Source organism: Microcebus murinus, chromosome 28 (assembly GCF_040939455.1).
Source record: "Microcebus murinus isolate Inina chromosome 28, M.murinus_Inina_mat1.0, whole genome shotgun sequence".
Classification (NCBI taxonomy): Eukaryota; Metazoa; Chordata; class Mammalia; order Primates; family Cheirogaleidae; genus Microcebus; species Microcebus murinus.
In genome coordinates this window covers 14838053-14861864 of record NC_134131.1, presented here as the reverse complement: position 1 = coordinate 14861864, position 23812 = coordinate 14838053, and the positions used below count along the sequence as shown (strand labels likewise).

Here is a 23812-nt window from a genome sequence, read left to right as displayed (position 1 = left end):
AAAAATATAACATACAGTTAAATCTTCAGAGAAAGAAAGCTGATAGAAGTGAAATTAGACAGCTCAGACAATCAGTGTAAACAGTCTTTTCCCGATACAGCAAGGAACACCCACAAAACCTTCTTTACTAAATGATGGTGAAGAGGCATGTGATTCTAACATTGGCGTGTAATCGCTTTAAAGTGTCTAATGTGAGTATACTGAAAGACACTGGACTAGGAATGAGAAAATCAGTTTCAGATCTGGTCACCACATTCAAAACAGAAAAATGGTTACCAAAGTCTGAGTCAGGTTCTGGATTTAGACCCAATACTTTCCTTTACTTTGTATGACTTTGGGTAAGTTTTAGCCCTTTCTGAACTTGTTCCTTACCTACCACATGAAGATAAGAGTGCCCAATTCATAGGGTTCCTCTGAGGATTAAATGAAATAAAGTACATAAAGCACTTAGGACATTATAACACTCAATAAATTACAGATATTACTACCAGCTATACATCCCTGAGTGCCAGGGCCTCATTTAAAAAGGGGGCAAGAACACAGGAAAGCACTCTGACACATTAAAGCACCATGTAACACAAAGGATTTTCTGCTGCTAGAGGCGGCCAGCATCACTGGCTTCCCACAGCAAATGTTATCAGTTGCTCTCTTTCCAACCAGCAGGTTACCATTAACAACATGGTATTATTTAGAATACTAATTCTTTTAGAAATATTCATTACTCTAATACCAATAAATTAACAAATTAATATCTATGAGCTGATAAAAATTTATCGAGCATTTCCATGTGTAATCTCATGAAAAGAAGGGCTTTTCCTATCTATACAGGTTACCATTACTTTTGCCTCTATTACTATACTATCTCATGTTATACTCCTTGCATATAGCAAGAAGGCAGTGGCTGTTAAATTCATGATGGCAGAGCACCAGGTAACCTAAAACTTACACTTTAATAAGTGTTTACTTTTTTTATCCTGGAGAGGATAGGGGAGATATCATGAATAATGAACTCAAGAAAGTGTTGAAAGCACTCTACAGATGAGCTAAAAAATGTTGAAAACAGCACTTACCACAGTAAAGGATGTCAGCTGTCTCCACTATAAGATCCTATTGTTAAATGGAGGTGCTACTTAAAATGGTCTTCCAAAAGGTTTAAGCGGGGGTTCTATAAAGACAGGAGAGTGCAAAGCAGCTTAAGCTCTGTAAGGAAGTTCAACTGGTATCTACTGACTACATGCCTTCTGCAAGGCACCCAGCTGGGCAGCACAGAAAAAGATGCTCATGTATATCCTAGGATGGATATGCTAAATTATCGAGTAATTCATAACAAGATCAAATCCAGGCCGGGCACAGTGGCTCACACCTATAATCCTAGCACTCTGGAAGGCCGAGGCAGGTGGATTGCTCGAGGTCAGGAGTTCGAAACCAGCCTGAGCAAGAGCGAGACCCCGTCTCTACTATAAATAGAAAGAAATTAATTGGCCAACTAATACATATAGAAAAAATTAGCCGGGCATGGTGGCGCATGCCTGTAGTCCCAGCTACTAAGGAGGCTAAGGCAGTAGGATTGCTTGAGCCCAGGAGTTTGAGGTTGCTGTGAGCTAGGCTGACGCCACGGCACTCACTCTAGCCTGGGAAACAAAGCGAGACTCTGTCTCAAAAAAAAGATCAAATCCAGAGCTGAAGCACAGTGTTAGTACGGTAGGATGAGAGGAACTAATAAAATTAAAAGGGCAGTACTCAATGAAAAAGTAAAATAAAAATAAATAAATACATAAATAAAAAGAAAAGAAAAAGTAAAGTCCAGGAGAACTTTCTGTAGGTTTGACTTGAGCTAGACTTTGAATGGCAAATATGATTTGAATAGGGGGAAATTAGTGTGTATAGACCATAATGACTTCTGTGTGACTAAAATGGAGATTCTATATAGCAGACAAGCCTTTAGAATTAGGTTGACACAGGTTTATATTATACTTTGGATACAGGAATGAAAAGTTGGCCGGGCGAGGTGGCTCACGCCTGTAATCCTAGCTCTCTGGGAGGCCGAGGCGGGTGGATCGTTTGAGCTCAGAAGTTCAAGACCAGCCTGAGCAAGAGCGAGACCCCGTCTCTACTAAAAATAAAAAAAAAAAATGTTAATTGGCCAACTGAAAATGGAAAAAAAAAATAAAGAAATAAAAAAAATTAAAAAAAAAATAAAAGAATGAAAAGTTTTAGACTTCTGTTTAAGTTATTTGCTTTTCAAACAAAGTATACATTTATCTTGTACCTTATAAACCTAACAGTCTGTCCTGGATTGCAGCTAAATTATGTGGATGCTAGTATTTCAACAGACTGTAAGCATCATGCCTGGTTTAATGCTGTATGTTTTATTGGAAGATAACATGCCTACATAGTATTAATAAGCACTTGGCAAATGTCTGCTCAATGACTCAATGATTCCCAGGGTGAATCAATCAGCTGAAAGTCTAAACACGGGGGCTTGGGCTGGTAAGCCCCTCAGGCTTTAAATCAAACAGCTACATCTGGAAGTTTTACGTTAGAATAGTAATCCCAGACACCACGTTTCTGTGGAACAGGTGAGCCCATCTATGGCTCGTTTCCCCACCACAATCACAGGAGTCAGACGAAGTTGAGGAGTTTATTAGGGAAGCATGAGGCACAGACACCCCAAGAGACAGAAAGAAAACTCTGAAAATATCCCTTCAAGCCAAGTGGGGGCCTGGCCTTGACCTCCCCCAAATGACGAGAAACTGGTGGGTTAGCAACAGCATTCTCTGGCAGCCATACTGCCAGGCCATGAGCGCCTCGGCCAGGACTAACCCCGCCTCCCACTGAAGGTGGGGAGAAGAAAAAGACTGTTTATAGGTTCAGTGCAGAGCAATGAGAGGTGTGAGGGGAGCCTGAGAGGCAGAGAGAGAGACGTGGTGAGAACCTTCACAAAGAGTTCCAGGCTTTTGGCTCTAAACACCTCAAATACATCCACAAATTGTCCTATAAAATTTTACTGAAAAGGTAAAATGCCTAATGTTGTTTCCAAGAGTCCCCAGACTTCTTCCCACAAGCCACATCACAACCCCAGAGGCATATGGCAGAGCCCAAAGGCCACACTTTTGAAAAAAGAAAAACGAGAATAAACCCTGTTGCTCTTTAAGGAGAAAGGAAGGAGCTGAAGGCTGCTGGGGCCTTTCCCACGGGGCCTGCTTTCTGTCAAGCAACTTCCCAGCAGCAGCATGGCATACTTCTAGGTGAGTGTCTCACCTTTTGTCACCTGTGAAAGAAAAATTAACATTTAGATAAATTCAAAAAGATTAAAGACATCTAAAAATAATCTTAATTAAGGTCCTAGGCAGTGAGAAATGACAGAAAAGAAGATAGATTTAGAGTCATGAAAAACCTGGTTTGAATCCCAGCCAGGTACTTAACTTCTCTAAGCCTGTTTCTGCTTTCAGGCTTTTTCCAGCAGTAAGTGGAAATATGCATTCTCTCTTGGACAGCCCTTGCCCATCACACTCACCCGTGCTTCGATGTACTCTATTCTCCGTTCAAGGGCTGTCAATTTCTCGTTTAGGGTTGCGAGTCTTGAACGACAAGACATATCTGGTAAAAAGAGAGACTAATGTTCAGGATTAATGTCACTCCAAACACAGACACATACACCCTCTATGCTGACAAAGAGGAATAAAATAAACAAAGTACAAATGGGACTGGAAGGGAAAAGTGAAAAGTTTCTTAGGAGCACAGCTGCTTAAAGGAGATCTGCTGAACTTCCTACCAAGTGTGGTCAGCAGAGAATAATGGCCACACCAAGACGTCTATGTCCTAATCCCCAGAACCTGTGAGCATGTGTCATACGTAGCAAAAGGGACTTTGCAGATGTGAATGAAGTTAAGGACCTTGACATCCCAGGATTTATCCTGGGTTATCTAATGGGGCCCAATCTAATCACAAGTTCATCAATGTAGATGAGAAAGGCAGAGGAAGGGGGTAAAAATGATACAAAAGAAGGGAAAGAGATATGAGGTGTGAAAGGGATTCCACCTGCCATTGCTGGCTTTGAAGGTAGAGGAAGGGGGCCATGAGCCAAAGGATGAGTGACTTTTAGAAGCTGGGAGCAGCCCTCAGCTGACAGCAAGGAAACATGGATCTCAGTCCTTGAACCACCAGAAACAGAATTCTGCCAACAACCCAATAAGTAAGGAAACAGATCTTCTTCTAGAGCCTCCAGAACGGAAAGCAGCCCCGCTGATACCCTCATTTTAGCTCAGGGATAAATGTTGGATTTCTGACTTACACAATGGAAAAATAATAAATTTACATGACTTAAGCTGCTAAATTTGTGGTATTTTTGTTAGGGCAGCAATAGAAAAACAATACACCAAGGCTGTATTAGCCATTTGCTAACAGGCAAATGTTTCCAGACAGGAGACATGACAAGAAAAAGAAAATAATCTCAATCAGGAGGAAAGGAGAGGTCAAGAAAGCAGCAGAAATTATGGGAAGGAGGGAAGGTGTAAGACCTTCCAAGATCATGGAAGCAACATCATTACTGTTGAGAGGACACTTAATGATTCATCAATATCTGCAAAAGCCTTTTAGTACTAAAGTTGGAGAACATCAAATACCCAGTAGAACCCACATTCCATCTGTGAAAACAGACCAAATTCCTTTTCTTCCTTGAGCTTCCTCAACCTTCTTTCACCACCTTACCCAAGATGAAACCCAGATTTCTCCTAAAACATCTTTTCCTCTGCGAACCTCTATAACAGAAACTACTTTCTCTTTTCTCAACATGAGAGAAAAGGGTATCTAAGCATGGTAATTATTTCTGAGTCCCTCCTCCAACAATGTTGTTCAGTCATCTCTCGATAACCTTCATTTTTTAAGTCTAAAATATCCACTAAGACACTCTCCCACACAATGATTTAACACTTAGCTAACTAGTTTCTTTTTCATCTCTTCTCTGGATGTTTTGCAAAAGCACTTCAGCATCCATTTTGACAAATCTTCCTACGCCCTGATCTTGCCTCAACTTTCGTTTCATCATGCCTGTCTAAACATTCTCCTTCAAGGCTCAGTTCAAACTGTATCTCTGAGAGGTCTTGCCAGATGGATATAATAATTCTCCCTCTTCTGTATTTATCTAAGCATTTATGGATGAATTTCTAATTTTAGTTAATCATATACTTGGTCTTTGGATATTACTTCCTCCTTTGGATAAAGATTTAATGAATAAGAATGTTCATCACTATTACTTATGATGGTGAAAAACCAAAAACAAATGCCCATTATTAGAGGAATGGTTTGATAAAGTATAGCATATCTATGAGACTATTAAAACAGCCATTAAAAATCACAAGTTTGAAGAATATTTAATGACATGCCACAAAGCCAAATGATATTTGTGTACTTGTAATTTACAATTTATTTATATGTCTGTTTCACTACTAGAATGAGTTAATCAAAAGAGGAAGATAGTGCCTCTTATTAATATTTGTAGCCTTAGCCCCATGCCTGGCATACAGATGTTTTTGAAAAAAGTTAGTGGAACAAATGACCCCAGTGTGATTCCACTCATCTTAAAAGTGGGGAAGCCAAGGCCTAGGTAAGCTGAGGGTCCATCTTGGGTCACTGATGGGATAAAATAACAGCAGAGCTGAGTTTGGAACCCAGTTCTCCCACTGCCCAGGATGGTGTTCTTTCCCTTCACTGTTCCGCCACACACGGGCACTATCCTTCTGAGCCTCTGAGGCTGTAACTTATTACTCACGTTTTTTTAAATTTGCCAACAAAGTCTTCCTCTTTCTAGTCATTTTTCCTTTTTATGTTACTGATTCTTTCCCACATTCATCCATTTTCATTGCTACTCTTCATTACTTTTTTTTTTTTTTTTTTTGAGACAGAGTCTCACTTTGTTGCCCAGGCTAGAGTGAGTGCCGTGGCGTCAGCCTAGCTCACAGCAACCTCAATCTCCAGGGCTCAGCGATCCTCCTGCCTCAGCCTCCCGAGTAGCTGGGACTACAGTCATGCACCACCATGCCCGGCTAATTTTTTGTATATATATTTTTAGTTGGTCAATTAATTTATTTCTATTTTTGGTAGAGACGGGGTCTCGCTCAGGCTGGTTTCGAACTCCTGACCTTGAGCAATCCGCCCGCCTCGGCCTCCCAAAGTGCTAGGATTACAGGCGTGAGCCACCACGCCCGGCCTTTTTTTTTTTTTTTTTGAAACAGAGTCTCGCTTTGTTGTCCAGGCTAGAGTGAGTGCCATGGCATCAGCCTAGCTCACAGCAACCTCAATCTCCTGGGCTCAAGCCATCCTCCTGCCTCAGCCTCCCAAGTAGCTGGGACTACAGGCATGCGCCACCATGCCCGGCTAATTTTTTCTATATACATATTTTAATTGGTCAATTAATTTTTTTCTATTTATAGTAGAGACGGGGTCTCGCTCTCGCTCAGGCTGGTCTCGAATTCCTGACCTCAAGCAATCCGCCCGCCTTGGCCTCCCAGAGTGCTTGGATTACAGGCATGAGCCACCGCACCCGGCCTCTTCATTACTTTTTAAAAATAGGTTTATTAATATATAATTTACAAACCAGAAAGTTTACCTGCTTGAATATACAATTCAATAGTGTTGTGCAACCATTATCATAATCTAATTTTACAACATTTTCATCATTCCGTAAACGAAACCTCGTACCTATTAGTGCTGTCTTTTGCCATTCTGCCACCCCTCAGCCACTGGAAAGCACTGATCTTTGTCTCTGTGGTTTTGCCTATTCTAGACATTCTTCATTCTTCTTTTTTATCTGCCAGTGTTGTTTCCTTTAATTTCTAGGTCTACCCTGAACATGAGTACCTCAGGACCCTCCCCCTTCTTTTCTGAGACAGGGTCTTGCTCTGTTGCCCAGACTAGAGTGCAGTGGTAGCATCATAGCTCATGGCAACCTCAAATTCCTCAGTTCAAGTGATCCTTCTGCCTCAGCCTCCTAAGTGGCTGGAACTACTAGCGCACCCAGTTAATTTTTAGTTTTTTTGTTGCTCAAGCTGGTCTTGAACTCCTGGCCTCAAGTTATCCTTCCACCTTGGTATCCCAAAGCGCTAGGATTACAACTGTGAACTAGGGCACCCAGCAGCCAGCATCCCCCTTTCCTGGATACACTGCCACTTTCTGTCAGGACTGCCCAACAGGACCAAATCTCTTTCCATCGTGGTTTTTGGAAGTTCAAAAGCACATTATGTATGCTATTGAGCACATATATTATCTCTGATAACCTGTCATAACTCTTCTGCAAAATTTTAAGTTCAAGCTTTTCAGTTTTCAGTCACTCTGAAGACTCATCCACTATAAATTTAATGGGTGTGATACGCCAAGAAGATTTATGTCAAAGATAAATGCACAGGAATTAAAAGTTTACCAATGCATTATTACAGAACATGTTCTTACAAAAAAATAAATAAATAAATAAAAGTTTACCAATGTAGGCCGGGCGCGGTGGCTCACGCCTGTAATCCTAGCTCTCTGGGAGGCCGAGGCGGGCGGATTGCTCGAGGTCAGGAGTTCGAAACCAGCCTGAGCAAGAGCAAGACCCCGTCTCTACTATAAATAGAAAGAAACTAATTGGCCAACTAATATATATAGAAAAAATTAGCCAGGCATGGTGGCTCATGCCTGTAGTCCCAGCTACTTGGGAGGCTGAGACAGAAGGATCGCTTGAGCCCAGGAGTTTGAGGTTGCTGTGAGCTAGGCTGACGCCACGGCACTTACTCTAGCCTGGGCAACAAAGCGAGACTCTGTCTCAAAAAAAAAAAGTTTACCAATACAATTCTGTTCTCAGAAATGAAGTTATTACATTACCAGGATCCAAATTTGGGGAACTGAGATGCTAGATCACTTTATTTTTTTTCCTCTTCTTTTATCCCAGTTCTTCCTCAAAGGAAACTAGATCACTTTGAAATTTTAGAAAGCAACCAGAGTTTGACTTGTTATATTCAACGCCATACTGATTGAACTGATATTCTTAATACTTTGCTTGGATAGTCCATATGTACATATTAGATATTAACTCCTACCAAATAAATTAAGTCATTTAATTCTGCTTTTAAAAACAAAGTTAAGGCCGGGCGTGGTGGCTCACGCCTGTAATCCTAGCACTCTGAGAGGCTGAGGTGGGTGGATTGCTCAAGGTCAGGAGTTCAAAACCAGCCTGAGCAAGAGCCAGACCCCGTCTCTACTATAAACAGAAATTAATTGGCCAACTAAAAAAATATATATATATATAAAAAATTAGTCTTGTATGGTGGCGCATGCCTGTAGTCCCAGCTACTCGGGAGGCTGAGGCAGAAGGATCGCTTGAGCCCAGGAGTTTGAGGTTGCTGTGAGCTAGGCTAATGCCATCTCACTTTAACCCAGACAATAGAGTGAGACTCTGTCTCAAAACAACAACAACAACAACAAAGTTAAGGCTGGGTGCAGTGGCTCATGGCTGGAGCTTAAGCAGGGAGGACCACCTGAGGCCAGGAGTTCATGACCAACCCAAGCAACACAGCAAGACCCCCGTTCTACAAAGAATTTTACAATTAGATGGGTGTTGTGGCATGTGCCTGTAGTCCCAGCTACTGAGGAGGCTGAGGCAGGAGAACTACTTGAACCCAGGAGTTTGAGGTTGTAGTGAGCTATGATGGCGCCACTGCATTCTAGCCCTGGCAGGAGACCCTGTCTCCAAAATTATAAAATACAAAATTATAAAATAAAGTTAAGCCCAGGCTAACACCTATAATCCCAACACTTTTGCAGGCAGAGCCCGGAGGATCACTTGAGGCCAGGAGTATGAGACCAGCCTGGGCAATACAGCAACACCCCACCTCTAAAAAACCCAAACCAAAACAAACAAAAAAAGTTAAAACTCTCTACATCAGTGGTTTTCCAAACTACTTTCTAATGCCTCTCCAGACTAAGCCAAAGTCTCAAAAGTTATGATCCTGTCATCAGTCCATTCTGTCACCTAGCATGGAATATTTTGGTTTTTCCTATTTGGCCCTTCCTTTGAGGGACTGTTATGAGTAAAGAATGCTGTGAAGAATAATATTTCAGCTTTCTAGGAAAGCAAGAAAAACCAATTATGAGAACTAACATGGAAACAGTTTGCACAGAACTTTAAAAAAAAAACTCCGAGGAAAACCAGACTACCTGAGTAGAAGGGTAAATAGGTCAGTACCTCTCAAATGTTTTCAGTTCACTAAAATCAATCAGTCTAGCCTCTTTGGGTCTCCTGATTCCATATCCACTTATCTTTTCACTAAGCCATACTCCTTCACTTATATTCCTCAAAAAAAAAAGATATGGCCGGGCGCGGTGGCTCACGCCTGTAATCCTAGCTCTCTGGGAGGCCGAGGCGGGCGGATTGCTCAAGGTCAGGAGTTCGAAACCAGCATGAGCAAGAGCGAGACCCCGTCTCTACTATAAATAGAAAGAAATTAATTGGCCAACTAATATATACAAAAAATTAGCCGGGCATGGTGGCGAATGCCTGTAGTCCCAGCTACTTGGGAGGCTGAGGCAGGAGGATTGCTTGAGCCAGGAGTTTGAGGTTGCTGTGAGCTAGGCTGATGCCACGGCACTCACTCTAGCCTGGGCAATAAAGCGAGACTCTGTCTCAAAAAAAAAAAAAAAAAAAAGATATTCCAGAATACATAAGATCTGTGATTTCTTGACTACCATTCCCTAATACCACCTCTATAGCAATTTATGTGCCTGGAAGTATATCAGTGGCATACATTTATACTGTGCTCTCACTACCTTCACCCCCATTCTCTAATGAGTGAGGAAATCCACCATGCTGCAACACGCCAAGATTACAGTCCTATCCATCTTGTATGTAAATACATTAATACAAAAATGATGCTCTGCTTTATCCTGAAGCCATTTTTTCAAGATCAGAACTTCTCCAAATGTAGGAAATGGTTCTTACTCTGTGTCCTCTACAGTGCCTTCGGAGAGGGCCTTGTTTTGAGATCTAATTTCTTTTGCCGATGCTTTCTCACAAAACTCTTCCTCTCTTTTACACTCCTTAGGACAACAGTTCTTTAGACTAGAAAATAATCCATTCATTTTGAAATATATATATATATTTTTTTTTTTTTTTTTTGAGACAGAGTCTCACTTTTGTTGCCCTGGCTAGAGTGAGTGCCGTGGCGTCAGCCTAGCTCACAGCAACCTCAAACTCCTGGGCTCAAGCGATCCTCCTGCCTCAGCCTCCCAAGTAGGTGGGACCACAGGCATGCACCACCATGCCCGGCTAATTTTTTGTATATATATTTTTAGTTGGTCAATTAATTTCTTTCTATTTTTAGTAGAGACGGGGTCTCGCTCAGGATGGTTTCGAACTCCCAACCTCGAGCAATCCGCCCGCCTCGGCCTCCCAGAGTCCTAGGATTACAGGCGTGAGCCACCGTGCCCGGCCGAAATATATTTTTTTAACACATCAGTTTCCTCTATTTAATCGTAATTGCTTAACGTCGCTGAATTAGTGGAACCAAGGTACACTGTTGGAAAAAGATGGCTAGATGTCACGCCTACAGACAGAACACCAACTACAAGCTACATACTAGCAACATAGAGAGGATTTCCAAGGCCTCCTGAGAGCCAGACCTTACCTATGACCCCACCTCCTACCACTGTCAGCACACACGGGAGGCGGGAAGGAATGAATATGGGAGAGTGGCGGAGGGCACGACTAAAAGGCATGAATGATGCTACAGGGTTTTGACTCCATCCTGAAGATGGGGTACGGTCAAGAAAGAGTCTTTGGGCCGGGCGCGGTGGCTCACGCCTGTCATCCCAGCACTCTGGGAGGTCGAGACGGGTGGATCGCTCGAGGTCAGGAGTTCGAAACCAGCCTCAGCAAGAGCAAGACCCCGTCTCTACTATAAATAGAAAGAAATTAATTGGCCAATTAAAAATATATATAGAAAAAATGAGCCGGGCATGGTGGCGCATGCCTGTAGTCCCAGCTACTCGGGAGGCTGAGGCAGGAGGATAGCTTGAGTCTGGGAGTTGGAGGTTGCTGTGAGCTAGGCTGATGCCACGGCACTCACTCTAGCCTGGGCAACAGAGTGAGACTCTGTCAAAAAAAAAAAAAAAGAGTCACTAAACAGGGCGGTGACACGGTCCTCGCTGTGCATCCTGAGTGCAAAGTGGGGACCAGATGGAAGCAAAGCACCAAGGACTTGTGAACGGGTCCCGGGGGTGAGGGGTGGCAGGAAGCCCCTGAGCTCGGCTTAGAGCCGGAAAACCCCGCGGAGACCGCCCGGCGGAGCCCGAGGGTCCCGGCAGGAGGAGAAGGTGGGGCCCAAACGCGGAAGCGACGCTCCGGGAGAGTCCCCTGAAAGCCCCTCAGCGCCCAGCGCCCGGGCCACACCGCCTCCGAGGCCTCCCTCCTCCGCGCCTCCGCCTGCTCGCCTGCTGACCGAACGAGTTGAGAAAGTCCGCGATCTTCTTGATGCTGCTGGTGATGACCTCGATATACTCGCGGTTCGCCCAGTCCTGGTGAATCTCCCGCTGCACCGGGTCCTCTTGGCCCGCCATGGCTGCCGCCTGAGGAAGAGCGACTGCGCAGGCGCCCCGACCCTACGCGCGGCCAGTGCGCCTGCGCGCCGCCAGCCCGTGTCCATCCTGTCTGGCACCCACGAATCTGCCGACATTGTGGTGCGCCTGCGCGATGTCATGTTCTCGCGTGATTTCTCTCTTCGGCTCCCACGCCTGGGGGAAAAACAGATGCGACGCAGGCGGGGCGGACGGAGTGCGCAGGCGTCGAGGACCACCCACCCACGGCTGTCATTGGCGGATTTGGTCGCTAGGGGGCGCGCAGGCTCGGGCCGCCTCCCCCCTGGGCTGTTCTCGGGTTCAGGTTGTGTGGTCAGTCTGCACTAGGATGGGCACCATCCACTGACCCTCCTAAGTACAAGGCGTTTTTGAAATGCTTTTCAACAGTGCCACGTGGATTGTCCCACCTCATGTTTACCAAATGAGCAACGCATTTTTCTAACGACAACACCTAATGATGGAGAGAGGGGAAATTGGTAGGGCACACTCTAAACTGGCACAGTCCTTTTACAAAGAGATTTGTAAGCTGATAGCAAGAACTGCCAAAAATGTCAAGCCTTTTGACCTAATCATTTCATTAAGAAAATCACTGAAAAAAATCCACCACTTTGAAAAGGCTCAAAGATACTCTAGTAATGCTACAAGAACGAAATCTCAGCAGTTGAGGGATGACTAAAACGATGGTACAGCCACCGAAGGCAATATTATCAATATTATGCAGTCATTTAAATGCCAATTGTGAACACTAGAGCAACATGAAAACACATGATAAACTGGAGGGGAAAATAAACTATAAATTGTTCTCTAACGTTGAGCACTGCATGATACAGACCAAGTTGATGTAGGCTGTCAGTAGTAATGTGTGGCATCAGGTTTTCCACATGGAGCAGTATCCCAGAATTGGAGGTGATGGCAAACGGCACTTCTAAGAACACATCCCTTAGAGCTGGGCAGACTGCAGAAGTCTGTAGTGCAGATTATCAGAACAGTATGAAGCCCTCTCTATTTAACAATGGTTAATCATACAATTTTACATTGAGGGCTTTCATTTAAGGGTGGAAAAACTACCACTGTGCAATTAAAAGCTAAATAAAAAGTACTGTTTCGTTTGCTTTTAAAATAACAAGGTCCCTTTTATTCAAGAGGAAAACAAAAATGAGCTGACTGCAGGAAAACTTTTTTTTTTTTTTTTAAGTGCTCGAGGGACGGACAGTGAGGAAAACGTTTTGTAATTAAAAATCATTTGTATCTCTTCCAAGTGTCGTCATTCTCTGCCCCTCTCTCCATTTTCAGACATTCCCTCCTAACTCTTCTCCACTTTTCCCTTCTCCCACAGGTACATACACAGTAGGCACGCACCACAGGTGCACACAGTGGGTATCTGACAATTCTTGACAGTGTCTAAAGACTCTGGTCTTCTAAACCAGGATCCCAGCCCGACCCCATCCTCTAGCCCTCAGTCTCTAACTTTACCCAAAGAACTAGATAAAAGGTGGCAACTCTAATTTGTGCTGTGTTCTCTAGTTCTCAAAGTACAAAGGCAATTCTGGGTATGCAGATGGGCTATTAGTTAATTCCTCCCACACTTACTGCACACTGCCAAGTACTGCAATAACCAGGCACTTTGGATACAGGTGTCAGCTAGGTAGACTCTTCCTTTTCCTCAGCTATCCAGGGTTAAATTGTTTGAAGTGATAGTTACAAATTTGTCAGATCACTTTCACTATAGCAAAAATGTCAGGGTTGTTTTATTTTGTTTTTGAGACAGGGTCTTGCTCTGTCTCCCAGGATAGGGTGCAGTAGCATCATCATACCTCACTGAAACCTCAAACTCCTGGGCTCAAGTGATCCTCCTGCCTCAGCCTCCCAAGTAGCTGGGACTAGAGGCCTGTGCCACCACACCCCACTAATTTTTCTATTTGTTGTATAGACAGGGTCTTGCTCTTGCTCAGGCTGGTCTTGAACCCCTGGCCTCAAGGGATCCTCTGCCTTCCAAAGTGCTAGGATTACAGGCGTGAACCACCCTGCCCAGCCCCAAAATGTCAGTTTTTCAGCATTGTAAAAATGAGACATAATCGTCCTTTTTGAAGTTTGGAAAGGCTTGTGTATCTTTCTCTTGCTCTTAACAGGAAAGCATTTATTTTATTTTATTTTATTTTATTTTTGAGACAGAGTCTCACTCTTCTGCCTCGGCTAGAGTGCCATGGCGTCAGCCTAGCTCACAGCAACCTCAAACTCCTGGGCTCAAGCGATCCTCCTGCCTCAGCCTCCCTAGTAGCTGGGACTACAGGCATGCGCCACCATGCCCAACTAATTTTTTCTATATATTTTTGATTAATTTCTTTCTATTTTTAGTAGAGATGGGTCTCGCTCTTGCTCCCAGCTGGTTTCAAACTCCTGACCTTGAGGGATCCTCCTGCCTCAGCCTCCCAGAGTGCTAGGATTACAGGCGTCAGCCGCCGTGCCCGGTCTAGGAAAGCATTTATAAATTCTGTCTCCTTGCACTGGGATCATTCCAGTAGAACAACAAAAGCTTTCAGGGCTCTGGGCCACTCCGCCGAACTCCCACTGATCAGGGTGTAATGATGAGTGGAGACGAACTTCTAACACTAACTACAGGTCCTGATGCTTTTACGCAGGTCCCGGCCACAGGCTTGTTAAGTAAGGACGTCTGTGCTCTGTGACCCATCAAAAGCAGCCCTCCTGAAGCTGGGGCCCCAGACGGGGGCGTTCTAAGGAGGTGGGGGTGGGGAGTTCAGCCAGACCACTCATTCCAGCGGGGCGCCTCGAGGCCTCACCGTCGCCCCCGTGGCTCGAGCTAGCCCGTGGTCCTGGGTCACAAAGGCGGTTGCCAGGCGCCGGGTGGAGAAAAGATGCTCTGGAGCGTGCAGCCCGCGGAGTTCAGCAGGTGAGCCCTTGGCCCGGATGGTGGGACCGGGCCTGGGCTCCCACTGCCTCCTCCGCCTCAGCCAGAGCCTTCTGGCTCCCGCCCGGGGCTAGGGACCCTGGGGGAAACAAGTCCCTTCTTCTGGCAGGGAGGTGGAGCTACTCTCAACTCCCGAGCAGCTCCAGCCTCTCAGGATCCGCAGTTTACAGTTCGCGAGGACCCCAGCTGCTCTTTTCCGCTACTTTCCCCTTTCCCAGGTGGGGAAATGGGGCGATGGGGCTCCTTGGAATGGGAGGAGTGGTATGAAGGGGAATCGTTTTCGGCCAGGAGAACCAGGTGTCCCTTATCTAGGAGCTATGCGAGCAGGTTGAACAGACTTCCTTAGGCTCAAACTCTCCTGGAGTGGATGACTGACAGGTGACTTTGGGGAGTGGGGATGGAGTGAACCATCTTTCTCAAACCTTGTATGAAGGGGTGCTAAGACCTAGGGTCATAAGCCTTTTCATGCCCTTCATTCTGCCATATATTTAGGCTGGACATTGGACAAAGTCTTTTACCTCTGCCTCTCTTTCCTCTTAGGATGAGTCAAGAAAAGGATCTTGGGATTAAACACTCCTTCGGCCTTATGCTCAGAGGCATTAATACTCTCCCCATCCCCACCTTGCCATGGCCATGTACCTGGTCTTGGCTGTATGCTCTAAAGGTCAAAATATCAAGCACCAGGAGCCTCTAATAGGCTGTTTGGAATAGATAACTGTCTGCTGGGTGTCAGTTTCTCATCTTAAGGCAGCCCAGATATTTGAACACTTAATAATTTGCAAAGAACACTTAATAATCTGCATAGGTTACGAGAAACATAGTAGGTGGAGAAAAACTTCAACAAATTCCCTTTCTATTAACCATTATCAGGAGTTCCCTTTCTATTAACCATTATGAGACATTTCTGGTCTGAAATGTCACCAACAGTTCTTTTTTTAAAAATGAACTTTTCTGTCTCACAAACTGTGGTGGAAATGCCAACTTTTCACAGCATTTCTGGGGCAATTCCTGGATGGGATAGGACAGATCTGCCACCGTTACCTTTTGTGGGGGAAGAAGGGGCAGAGAAATAATACATTTGGCTGGAAAGAAAAGGGATCTGCCATGCTCCCTAACATAATAGGCAGGTGCTTAAGAAAACATTAGCTTCTCCTGAATTCAGCAAAACTCCTTAAATAGTGACAATTTTGAAATAGAAATAATGGAAAATCCAAATTCTACTTGTATAAACTTTTGAGTTGGCGATAACATCACAGCTCTTTATCTTCAAAAAAAAAAAAAATCAAGGTCTCCCATAGATGAAACAAAACAAAACAAAACAAACAGAACAAAAAAACAATCCACACCTAGAAAAAAAAAAAAAGCTTTAACAATTTTTAAAGATTGGCCTTTAGAAAAGTTCTTCCCTCCCCTTACACCCAGCAGGTGTAAGTCCTCTAAGGTGGTACATAAATAGCCCAGGGCTGGAGAGAGCTGCTCCTTTATGCTAGAAAACACAGAGGCTTTTAGGGCTGAGAGCAGACTGTCTACATAATGAAGAATAGGGAGAGCCGGAGTTGCCTGAAAGGAACAGCCTAAGTCCTCAAAATATACAGTGCAAGAGAATCCCCTTGAGGGTCTGTGTACATGCAGATTGCTGGGTCCCAACCCCAGAGTTTCTGTTCCTGTGGGTCTGAGGTGGGGCCCCCAAATCTGCATTTCTACCAAATGATGCTAAAGCTGCTAATCCAGGGCTCATGCTCTGAGAACCACTACTATAAAGGACACAGAGTTAAAGTCACAAATATTTTAAGATGTGACTTTTCTGAGTTTCTTCTAATCTCTGATAATGAAGTCTCATTATCGAGTCCCCGCTGGGGTGCCTCTGCCACCTCAGAGGCATAGATGCTGTCAGAAGCGAACAGAGCTAACAACATGGCATAGGTCCTAATGGGTGGCCTGGGATCGTCCATGTCAGACAATCCGTTTCCTTGTCTGTAAAATGGGTTAAAACCGACCTCCAGAGGCTTATGAAAAGATTTAATAAAGCTTTAGTCCACATAGCAGTTGCTAGATTCAATACTTGTTACTATTCCCCCCTGTCCTTTATAGAAATTACTAAAACCCTAACAACTGTTGGAATCTTTTCATGGGAACTACAGATTGTCAATAATGAGAAAGAGATGGGAATGTGAACCGCCATGCTCTCACCAAAAGCATGCCAAGGAAATTCCATGTTCTGATTCCTCTCCTTTAGGACTGTCAATGGCAGGATATCAGCTCTGGTCACCATGGACCCCACTGGACGAGAGCTTCCAATGGCTGCGGCACACAACACCTACACCTTCCTCCAAGCACCCCTTTAGGGCCTCCCCCTGCTTCCCACACACACCTTCCGACCTTGAAGTGCAGCTGTGCTTTCAAGAGGTCACTCTGGTCCTAGACAGCTCATTCCTGGAAACTGGAGTGAGTCCCAAGTTACCATGCCACACATCAGAGCTCCAAACCACAAACAACAAGAAAGGACTGGTCAGGAAGCCCCAGCCTGTTCGCCTCAGTGGAGTGGATTCTGTCTTTGGCAGGGTCATCACAGCTCAGCCACCAAAGTGGACTGGGACCTTCAGAGTTTCAGACAAGTCAGCCTTCTGCAAAATCATTAGCAAGGAGCATCGGTGGCCCACTGGACTTAAGGAACCTCAGATTCAGATGACGGTGACCATGTGCAAACAGATGCTGCGTTCTATCCTCCTGCTATATGCGACGTACAAGAAGTGCACCTTTGCCTTGCAACACTCCAAGTGAAGGGTCCCCATTTGATTCCCAGTTCTTCACACCGTGCCCTTTGGTATGTGTCCCTGAAGCTTACAGAAACCTGTCCACACAAACAAAACTGTGACATTGCCCCAGCCACCTTGCTTTTCTGTCAAGCGGTGACCACTTGGGAGCCCCTTCTCTCCCTTCCCGTCGAAAAGAGGGCCAGTGATACAGAGCAAGGGAGAACACTTCCATTGTAAAGCTGAACAACCATTTAAAAGAGAGTCAAAACTAGCATTCACAAGTGCATGTGATAAAGAACCAATAAACAAACCATATAAACCAATAAGCCTACTGTGAACTCTCTTAGACACCAAAAAGCACAAGTTGGGAGAGCAAACGGGTGTCCAGGAAAGAGATGTATGGATTTCTATGTACCAGAGAATGAAGGGGTCAAATATCTTTACGTGGGTCAAGGATTAGTTTAAAAAACAACCTCCCCCCACCAAAAACAACAAAAACAAACCCCTAACCAGCTACATCCTAACACTATTAGAGTATAAAAGTGGGTAAAATTAACAAATATTAAACAATATTTACAGCCTGGCAAGACAAAACTTAGTAGCAGCACTAAAACTAGGCTTTCTGGCAGAAGACACGAAAGTCCCCATTTTAGCTGAAGTGTACTCCTAATGTTCTATTTCTAATAAACTATAAGTAATTTTGTAGTATTTGATAACTAGATTATAGGCATAACTCCAAATATGGAAATAAACGTTATATATAAAAAGTCAACATGAGTTTGATGCTGCCTTTTTCCCTCTCTTATGCTAATGAACCAACCAAAAAATTTAAATAGCAGCCAAAATATTCCTTTTGACTTCCACTGGGCATTGACAAGAGGTTCAAGTCGCTCCTCCAGAAATATCACAAAGATTTTCCACCTCAAATGAAGTTTATCCTTATAATAGGAGACATGATTTTAATTGGCAGAACTATGTTAGCACCTGTCTCCATTATTTCTTTGCACAAACCTCAATTCCATCTAATCCCTGAATAATGAAGGAAATCCAGACAGAGAAATGAGTTAGCTGAGATAGAAGTTAGAACAAAATTTATTTGTAAAAGTGATAAAAGCCTAAATTCCATAATAAACCAAAGAGTTTCAAGACTAGCTCCCAAGGCCCAGAACCATGACTTTGAGTTTTTACTTTACAGTGTAGCTTTGCCGAGTTTATCCAAACCAATAAATAATGCTACAGGGGAAACCTGGGTCTCTGATGTCAGACAATCTATGAAATCCACAGTTAAGGTAAACAGCAGATTTCAAACCCTGAACACAAAATGGTCATATGACGGCAGAGCTGGGGAAGGCAGCCACAGTCTCTCTGGGGTCTACTCAGAGTCATCATAACTTTCATCACTATCTTGCTCCTTTTCTTCAGCACTTGCTTCGTCTTCTTCACCATCCTAAGGGATAAAAGACAAATAGGTATTTTAGGTCACTGTTCTGGGTGACCCCATGAATACAGCTCCCACAGGATGTACAACTCTACTGTTATCATTGTTAAAATCAATGATAGATTTTAAACCACACATTTTAAAAATGAAATCAGAGTCTCCCCTATTTTTTTTTTTAAAGAGGTAGGGTATTGCCATGTTGCCCAGGCTAGTCTCAAACTCCTGGCCTCAAGCAGTCTTCCTGCCTCTCAGCCTCTGGAGTAGCTGGGATTATAGGCAACAGCCACCAACTCTGGTTTCCCATTTTTCTTGACATCACGAATGCTAAGCTAAGACCACAGAGGGAGGTCAGTCATTTTGATACTGACTCATGCCATTCTGCAACTAAACCAAATTTGCATGGTTTTCAAATAAGTCATGGCCCTCCACCTCTAGTGTATGTGTATAACAGAAACAAAGTACTAGTGTATCTCAACAGGAATCCACAAAATTCTGTCTGGTTTGCAGCTCTAGTATGGGAGGTTTGCTTACAAGAAAGTACCAAACTAATAGGATAGTCTCTGCTTCAAATTCTCTATGAGAACAGAGAGGAGGTATGTCATACAAATAAGACAAGAGGACCATGTAAACAAATGGGCTTTTCATACTAAACAATCTTTCTGCATCAGACTCAAATGCATGATAGAGAAGTCCCACAGCAAGAGTTCTTAAACCTGAGCTATTCGGTGTCCATAACCTATCTGAATCGTGACAAAATTTTATAAACATACAAATTTTTATTTAGGTTTCTTTAAATTCCCAAAAGCATCTGTACCACAGAAAAAAATAAGGACCTATGTTCTTATTTTAGCCCTCTATGGTAGCAGCTTCTGACTCTGCTGTGGCTTTCACATTTCTATTTTTATATGTTCAAACATGTTCAAGTGGTTTAACTCATTCCTCTCAACACTCAGAATACTTTGACTTCTTCTCTCCCTTCTAAAATGGTTTCAGATATGAACTCATGGAAAATAGGAGGCTATAATGGAAGGGAATTTTCAACTTCTTAACATTTGCCCCAACTTTAGATACTCCCAAGTGATTCTAAGATTTTGTGATTGTTTTTCTCAGCTCTATGAAATTACATAAGCACAGAAACTGTTTTGGAGGGAATGGAGATGGACATAGAACTATTTGATAATAAACATAAGCAGGGAAAGTTCTGCTCTCTCTACCAACTCAGAAGAGTTAGCAAAATGCAACCACCAGTGCCAGACCCTGGGGCCCTTTGCAGAGATACCTCTGTTATTTTGCTTTTGGAGACCTGGGATGGCATGTCATCCTCGCTCTTATCTCCTGTGCTCTCCTGGGAATTCTGGGATATAATCTCTTCACCCTAAATGTGAGTGGACCAAGAAAAATGATGAGTTATAATGATTACATTTGGGATCTCAGGGAGAAAGGCTGAGTTTACAGGCAGTAAAAAGGAAGACATTCTAGCCACTGAAAATATGGTCAAACATGGACACCAACTTTTGATCCAGCATCTAGAGAAGGTTCAACCTCAGGTTTCTGAGATGCCTGTGGCTCTGATATAACAAGTAGTTGTACAAAAGGTTCATCTTTGTATTCTTGTATCATACGAGATTTTACAAGACTAGACTGTATTAGTGACTCTTTCAGTTAATGTGGAACATGGTTCTAAGATTTCCTACAATACCTTAAGGCAGGCGTCCTCAAACTACGGCCCCCAGGCCACATGCGGGCCGCCTCACACATTTATCCGGACTTCTGGGTGTTTTTGTCACCGCTGCCTGTCCTGCTTAGCAGCCGACTCATCCCAGGCCCACAGTACACAATCTCCAATGGTCTGAGGGACAGTGAACTGGCCCTCTGTTTAAAAAGTTTGAGGACCCCTGCCTTAAGGTATATAAACACCAACACACTAACCATGAATGGTTGTGCAGAGGATGAAAGATAGTATAGTGAAATGGTTTACGAACATCAATGCTGGATAGACTCAAGCCCTGACTCCACTCACTTACTGCTGAATGATTTTATGTGAACAACTTCTCTGGGCTTCAATTTTCACAAAGAAGCAACAGTATCTACCTCATAGGGTTGATGCAAAGAAAGGAAGCTAATTCTCCATGGTGCTATTCTTGTGAATACAACTAATTATAAAACTCAGATATAGTAAACATGAATGAGAAGGGCTATCCCCTATTTGAAAATTGCTATAACTCCAAAACAGTATTATAAGTAACATAAGATTTCAGTTAGATAACTGAAAGACCAGAAATGTTCATTTGTTAAAATTAGCCAGAGTAATTTATAATTTCAGGAGTGTGATAGACTGGCTTAGGAAAAACAAAACAAAAAGAAATGAAACAACCAAACAAAAAAATATTTGTCCACATATAAAAATGCTATTATAAAATCTACCCTCAGTAGGGCCTAGAGGCGCCCCTCTGGCTATGGACAGAGGTCTGTACTGATCTGGCTCCTTTACCTCTGAGGCGCTGTTTACACCAACCGCATGTTTCCGAGTCTTCGCTGCTTGGGATGAGGACCGCAGCCTGTGAGCAGGACCCATAAACAATGTACCCTAACTTTAAGAGCTAAATAGCCAAAGACTTAAGAAAAAAGCAGTCTTATTCAGAGAGCAGGGCTTAGCTTACCCCCCTCGCATACATTCTGATAGTCCCACAAAGAATGGGAGATGGGGATCATTACTAGCAGGGTGCAAGGCCTACCTGCAAGTCCCGGTTTTTGAGATTGCCCAGCCAGAAAGCCTCTCTGCAACTGTTAAGGGTGAGCATGGCTTTGACTCTGCAAACCAACTGCTCCAGGGTCTTTTTGAGCAAAGGCACATGTTTCGTGAGTCTCATGTCCTGGTGAATCTGAATAGAAATAAACACACCCAACTCATGTGAGTTTATCATGCCTTCATACTTCCTGTACAGAGCCTTTTGAATTCCTAACACCTTAAACACTGAATAAGAACATAAGCCCTAGCCAGGCGCAATGGCTCATGCCTGTAATCCTAGCACTCTGGGAGGCCGAGGCAGGCGGATTGCTCGAGGTCAGGAGTTTGAAACCAGCCTGAGCAACAGCGAGACCCCGTCTCTACTATAAATACAAATAAATTAATTGGCCAACTAATATACATAGAAAAAATGAGCCGGGCATGGTGGCGCATGCCTGTGGTCCCAGCTACACGGGAGGCTGAGGCAGCAGGATCGCTTGAGCCCAGGAGTTTGAGGTTGCTGTGAGCTAGGCTAACGCCACGGCACTCACTCTATCCTAGGCAACAAAGTGAGACTCTGTCTCAAAAAATAAATAAATAAATAAATAAGCCTTGTCAATATGGGCCAGAGATATAGTCCATCAAACAGCAGTAGTTTGGCAGAATACTCCAAAGAGAATGGCAGCTAAAAAATTCAGAGCCTAGAAAACATAACCACCAACACCTCTAGCTCCTCCTCACAACCTCTTATTGACCAAGTCATCAATGTATTTACCTAAAATCTTGTTTGTTTTTATTTTTCTTAAAGGCTTTACTTTAAAACATGATGGAAACAGTCTCACAGGTACATATGGAAAAGTAAAATATGACCACCACTGAGTGAAAACAATCTAACCAGAAAGCTTTAATGCCTGTCAGCTAATGTTGAAGCTGAAATCCTGGGAGTATGACATGCTGCCGGGCTGAAAGGAGTGGATAATTAGTATTCTTCTCCTTCCTTGCCCTCTCCTTCAACAGAATCCACACCAACTTCCCAGGGGCAGCCATGTCCTCATGGGCCTCAGAAAACTCTGCTTCCTCTGTGTCCTCACCCACCAGGCATGCTTGGCATACATCAGGTCAAACTTGGTCAGGTCAGGCATGCCCAGGCCTCAGCAATGGCTGTGGTGTTGCTTAGCATGAGCACAGTGTACCTTGGCCGGGTCACCTCTGTGCCTTGGCTGAGTCACCACCAGGTACCACAGTGGGAGGCTGGCAATGGATGCCAACCCTGAAGCCAGTGGGACACCAAAGCACAAACTCGATGCTATGCTTGGTCTTCATGTGGCAACGGCAGCACGGACATCTTTGGGAACCACATCACCAGGGCACAACAGGCAGCAATCTGCATACTTACCGTGGCGAGGGTCAAATTTCACCATCCAGTTGGCTGCCTCAAAGCAAGCACTCTGCCACAGAAAGCTGTGCATGGTAGGCTTTCTCAGCAGAGATCACAGGGGCATATGTGACCAGACAGAAGTGGATGTGGGGATAGGGCACCAGGTTGGTCCAAAATTCTGTGAGATCAACATTCGGGCCTCTATCACATCTGAGGAAGCAGTGATGGAGGACACAGTCTGGCCAAGGCTGTTTAGGTTAGTGTAGGTCAGGTGCTCAATGTTGAGGTTTCTACAATAGATGTCATAGATGGCCTCACTGTCTATCACGAAGGCACAATCAGTGTGCTCAGGGTGGTGTGGGTGGTGAGAATGGAATTGTAGGGTTCAACTACAGTTGTGGAGACCTGGGAGGCTGGGTAAATGGAGAATTCCACCCTGGACTCTTTGCCATAATTAAGAAAGAGATACTCCATCAGCAGGGAGAAGAACCCAGAACCAGACCCCCCACCAAAGCTGTGGAAAGCCAAGAAGCCCTGAGGACCTGTGCGCTGGTTGGCCAGCTTGCAAATTCAGTCTGAGACAAGGTCAACAATCTCCTTGCTAATGGCATAGTGCCCATGGGCATAGTTATTGGCAGCATCTTCCTTGCCTGTGATGAGCTGCACAGGGTGGAAGAGCTAGTGGTAGGTACCAACACGAACTTTGTCAAGACTGTGGGTTCCAGGTCTACAAGCACTGCCCTGGGCACATGTTTGCCAGCAGCCGTCTCACTGAAGAAGGTGCCTAAGGAGTCCTCTCCTTCCCCAGTGGTTTGTCACTTGGCATCTGGCCATCAGGCTGGATGCCATGTTCCAGGCAACACAACTCCCAGCAGGCATTGCCAGTCTGGACACCAGCCTGGCCAACGTGAATGGAGACACATTCATGCTTGGAAGCTACAGGTTAGGAGGCGAAGGCGACAGGAGCAGACACTGGGTCCTG

The 23812-nt window shown here is 44.2% G+C and overlaps 3 protein-coding genes and 1 pseudogene across 6 annotated transcripts in view; 1 reads left to right on the top strand and 3 right to left on the bottom strand.

Moving 5' to 3' along the window:
• Positions 1-2622: 2622 nt before the first annotated feature.
• On the bottom strand, positions 2623-11650 carry BRK1 (BRICK1 subunit of SCAR/WAVE actin nucleating complex). The gene is made up of 3 exons (XM_012760605.3): positions 11469-11650; positions 3518-3600; positions 2623-3271 (listed from the first exon to the last, which is right to left on the bottom strand). Exons 1-3 carry the CDS (start codon positions 11584-11586, stop codon positions 3245-3247), a joined length of 228 nt encoding a protein of 75 aa, XP_012616059.1. The 5' UTR covers positions 11587-11650; the 3' UTR covers positions 2623-3244.
• A 2687-nt stretch (positions 11651-14337) lies between these two features.
• Positions 14338-17612, top strand: FANCD2OS (FANCD2 opposite strand). 3 transcript variants are annotated; one of them, XM_012760601.3, is made up of 2 exons: positions 14338-14512; positions 16767-17612. In XM_012760601.3, exon 2 carries the CDS (start codon positions 16775-16777, stop codon positions 17309-17311), a length of 537 nt encoding a protein of 178 aa, XP_012616055.1. In that variant the 5' UTR covers positions 14338-14512; positions 16767-16774; the 3' UTR covers positions 17312-17612. The 3 variants fall into 3 exon arrangements, with proteins under 3 accessions (XP_012616055.1, XP_012616054.1, XP_012616057.1); XM_012760600.3 differs by having other exon boundaries at positions 14339-14748; XM_012760603.3 differs by lacking the exon at positions 14338-14512 and adding an exon at positions 14773-14908.
• Positions 17613-18360: 748 nt separating this feature from the next.
• FANCD2 (FA complementation group D2) overlaps positions 18361-23812 on the bottom strand; it is a 56522-nt gene continuing 51070 nt past the window's right edge. For both annotated transcript variants that reach the window (XM_075998428.1, XM_012760597.3), the window contains exons 42-44: positions 21460-21606; positions 20004-20099; positions 18361-18733 (exon numbers count right to left, since the gene is read on the bottom strand). In XM_075998428.1, the coding sequence (XP_075854543.1) occupies positions 18659-18733; positions 20004-20099; positions 21460-21606 (318 nt within the window). In that variant the 3' untranslated portion in view covers positions 18361-18658. The remainder of the gene's footprint in view (positions 18734-20003; positions 20100-21459; positions 21607-23812) is intronic.
• On the bottom strand, positions 21832-23346 carry LOC105869047 (tubulin alpha-1A chain-like; annotated as a pseudogene).

What these genes read in the sequence shown, in the direction of transcription:
- BRK1 (XM_012760605.3), bottom strand. Translation starts at nt 11,586, where the DNA reads ATGGCGGGCCAAGAGGACCCGGTGCAGCGGGAGATTCACCAGGACTGG. An exon ending in GGACTTTCTCAACTCGTTCG is followed by an intron (nt 3,601 to 11,468) that starts GTCAGCAGGCGA and finishes TCTTTTTACCAG; the next exon opens with ATATGTCTTGTCGTTCAAGA. An exon ending in TAGAGTACATCGAAGCACGG is followed by an intron (nt 3,272 to 3,517) that starts GTGAGTGTGATG and finishes TTTCTTTCACAG; the next exon opens with GTGACAAAAGGTGAGACACT.
- FANCD2OS (XM_012760601.3), top strand. Translation starts at nt 16,775, where the DNA reads ATGGCAGGATATCAGCTCTGGTCACCATGGACCCCACTGGACGAGAGC.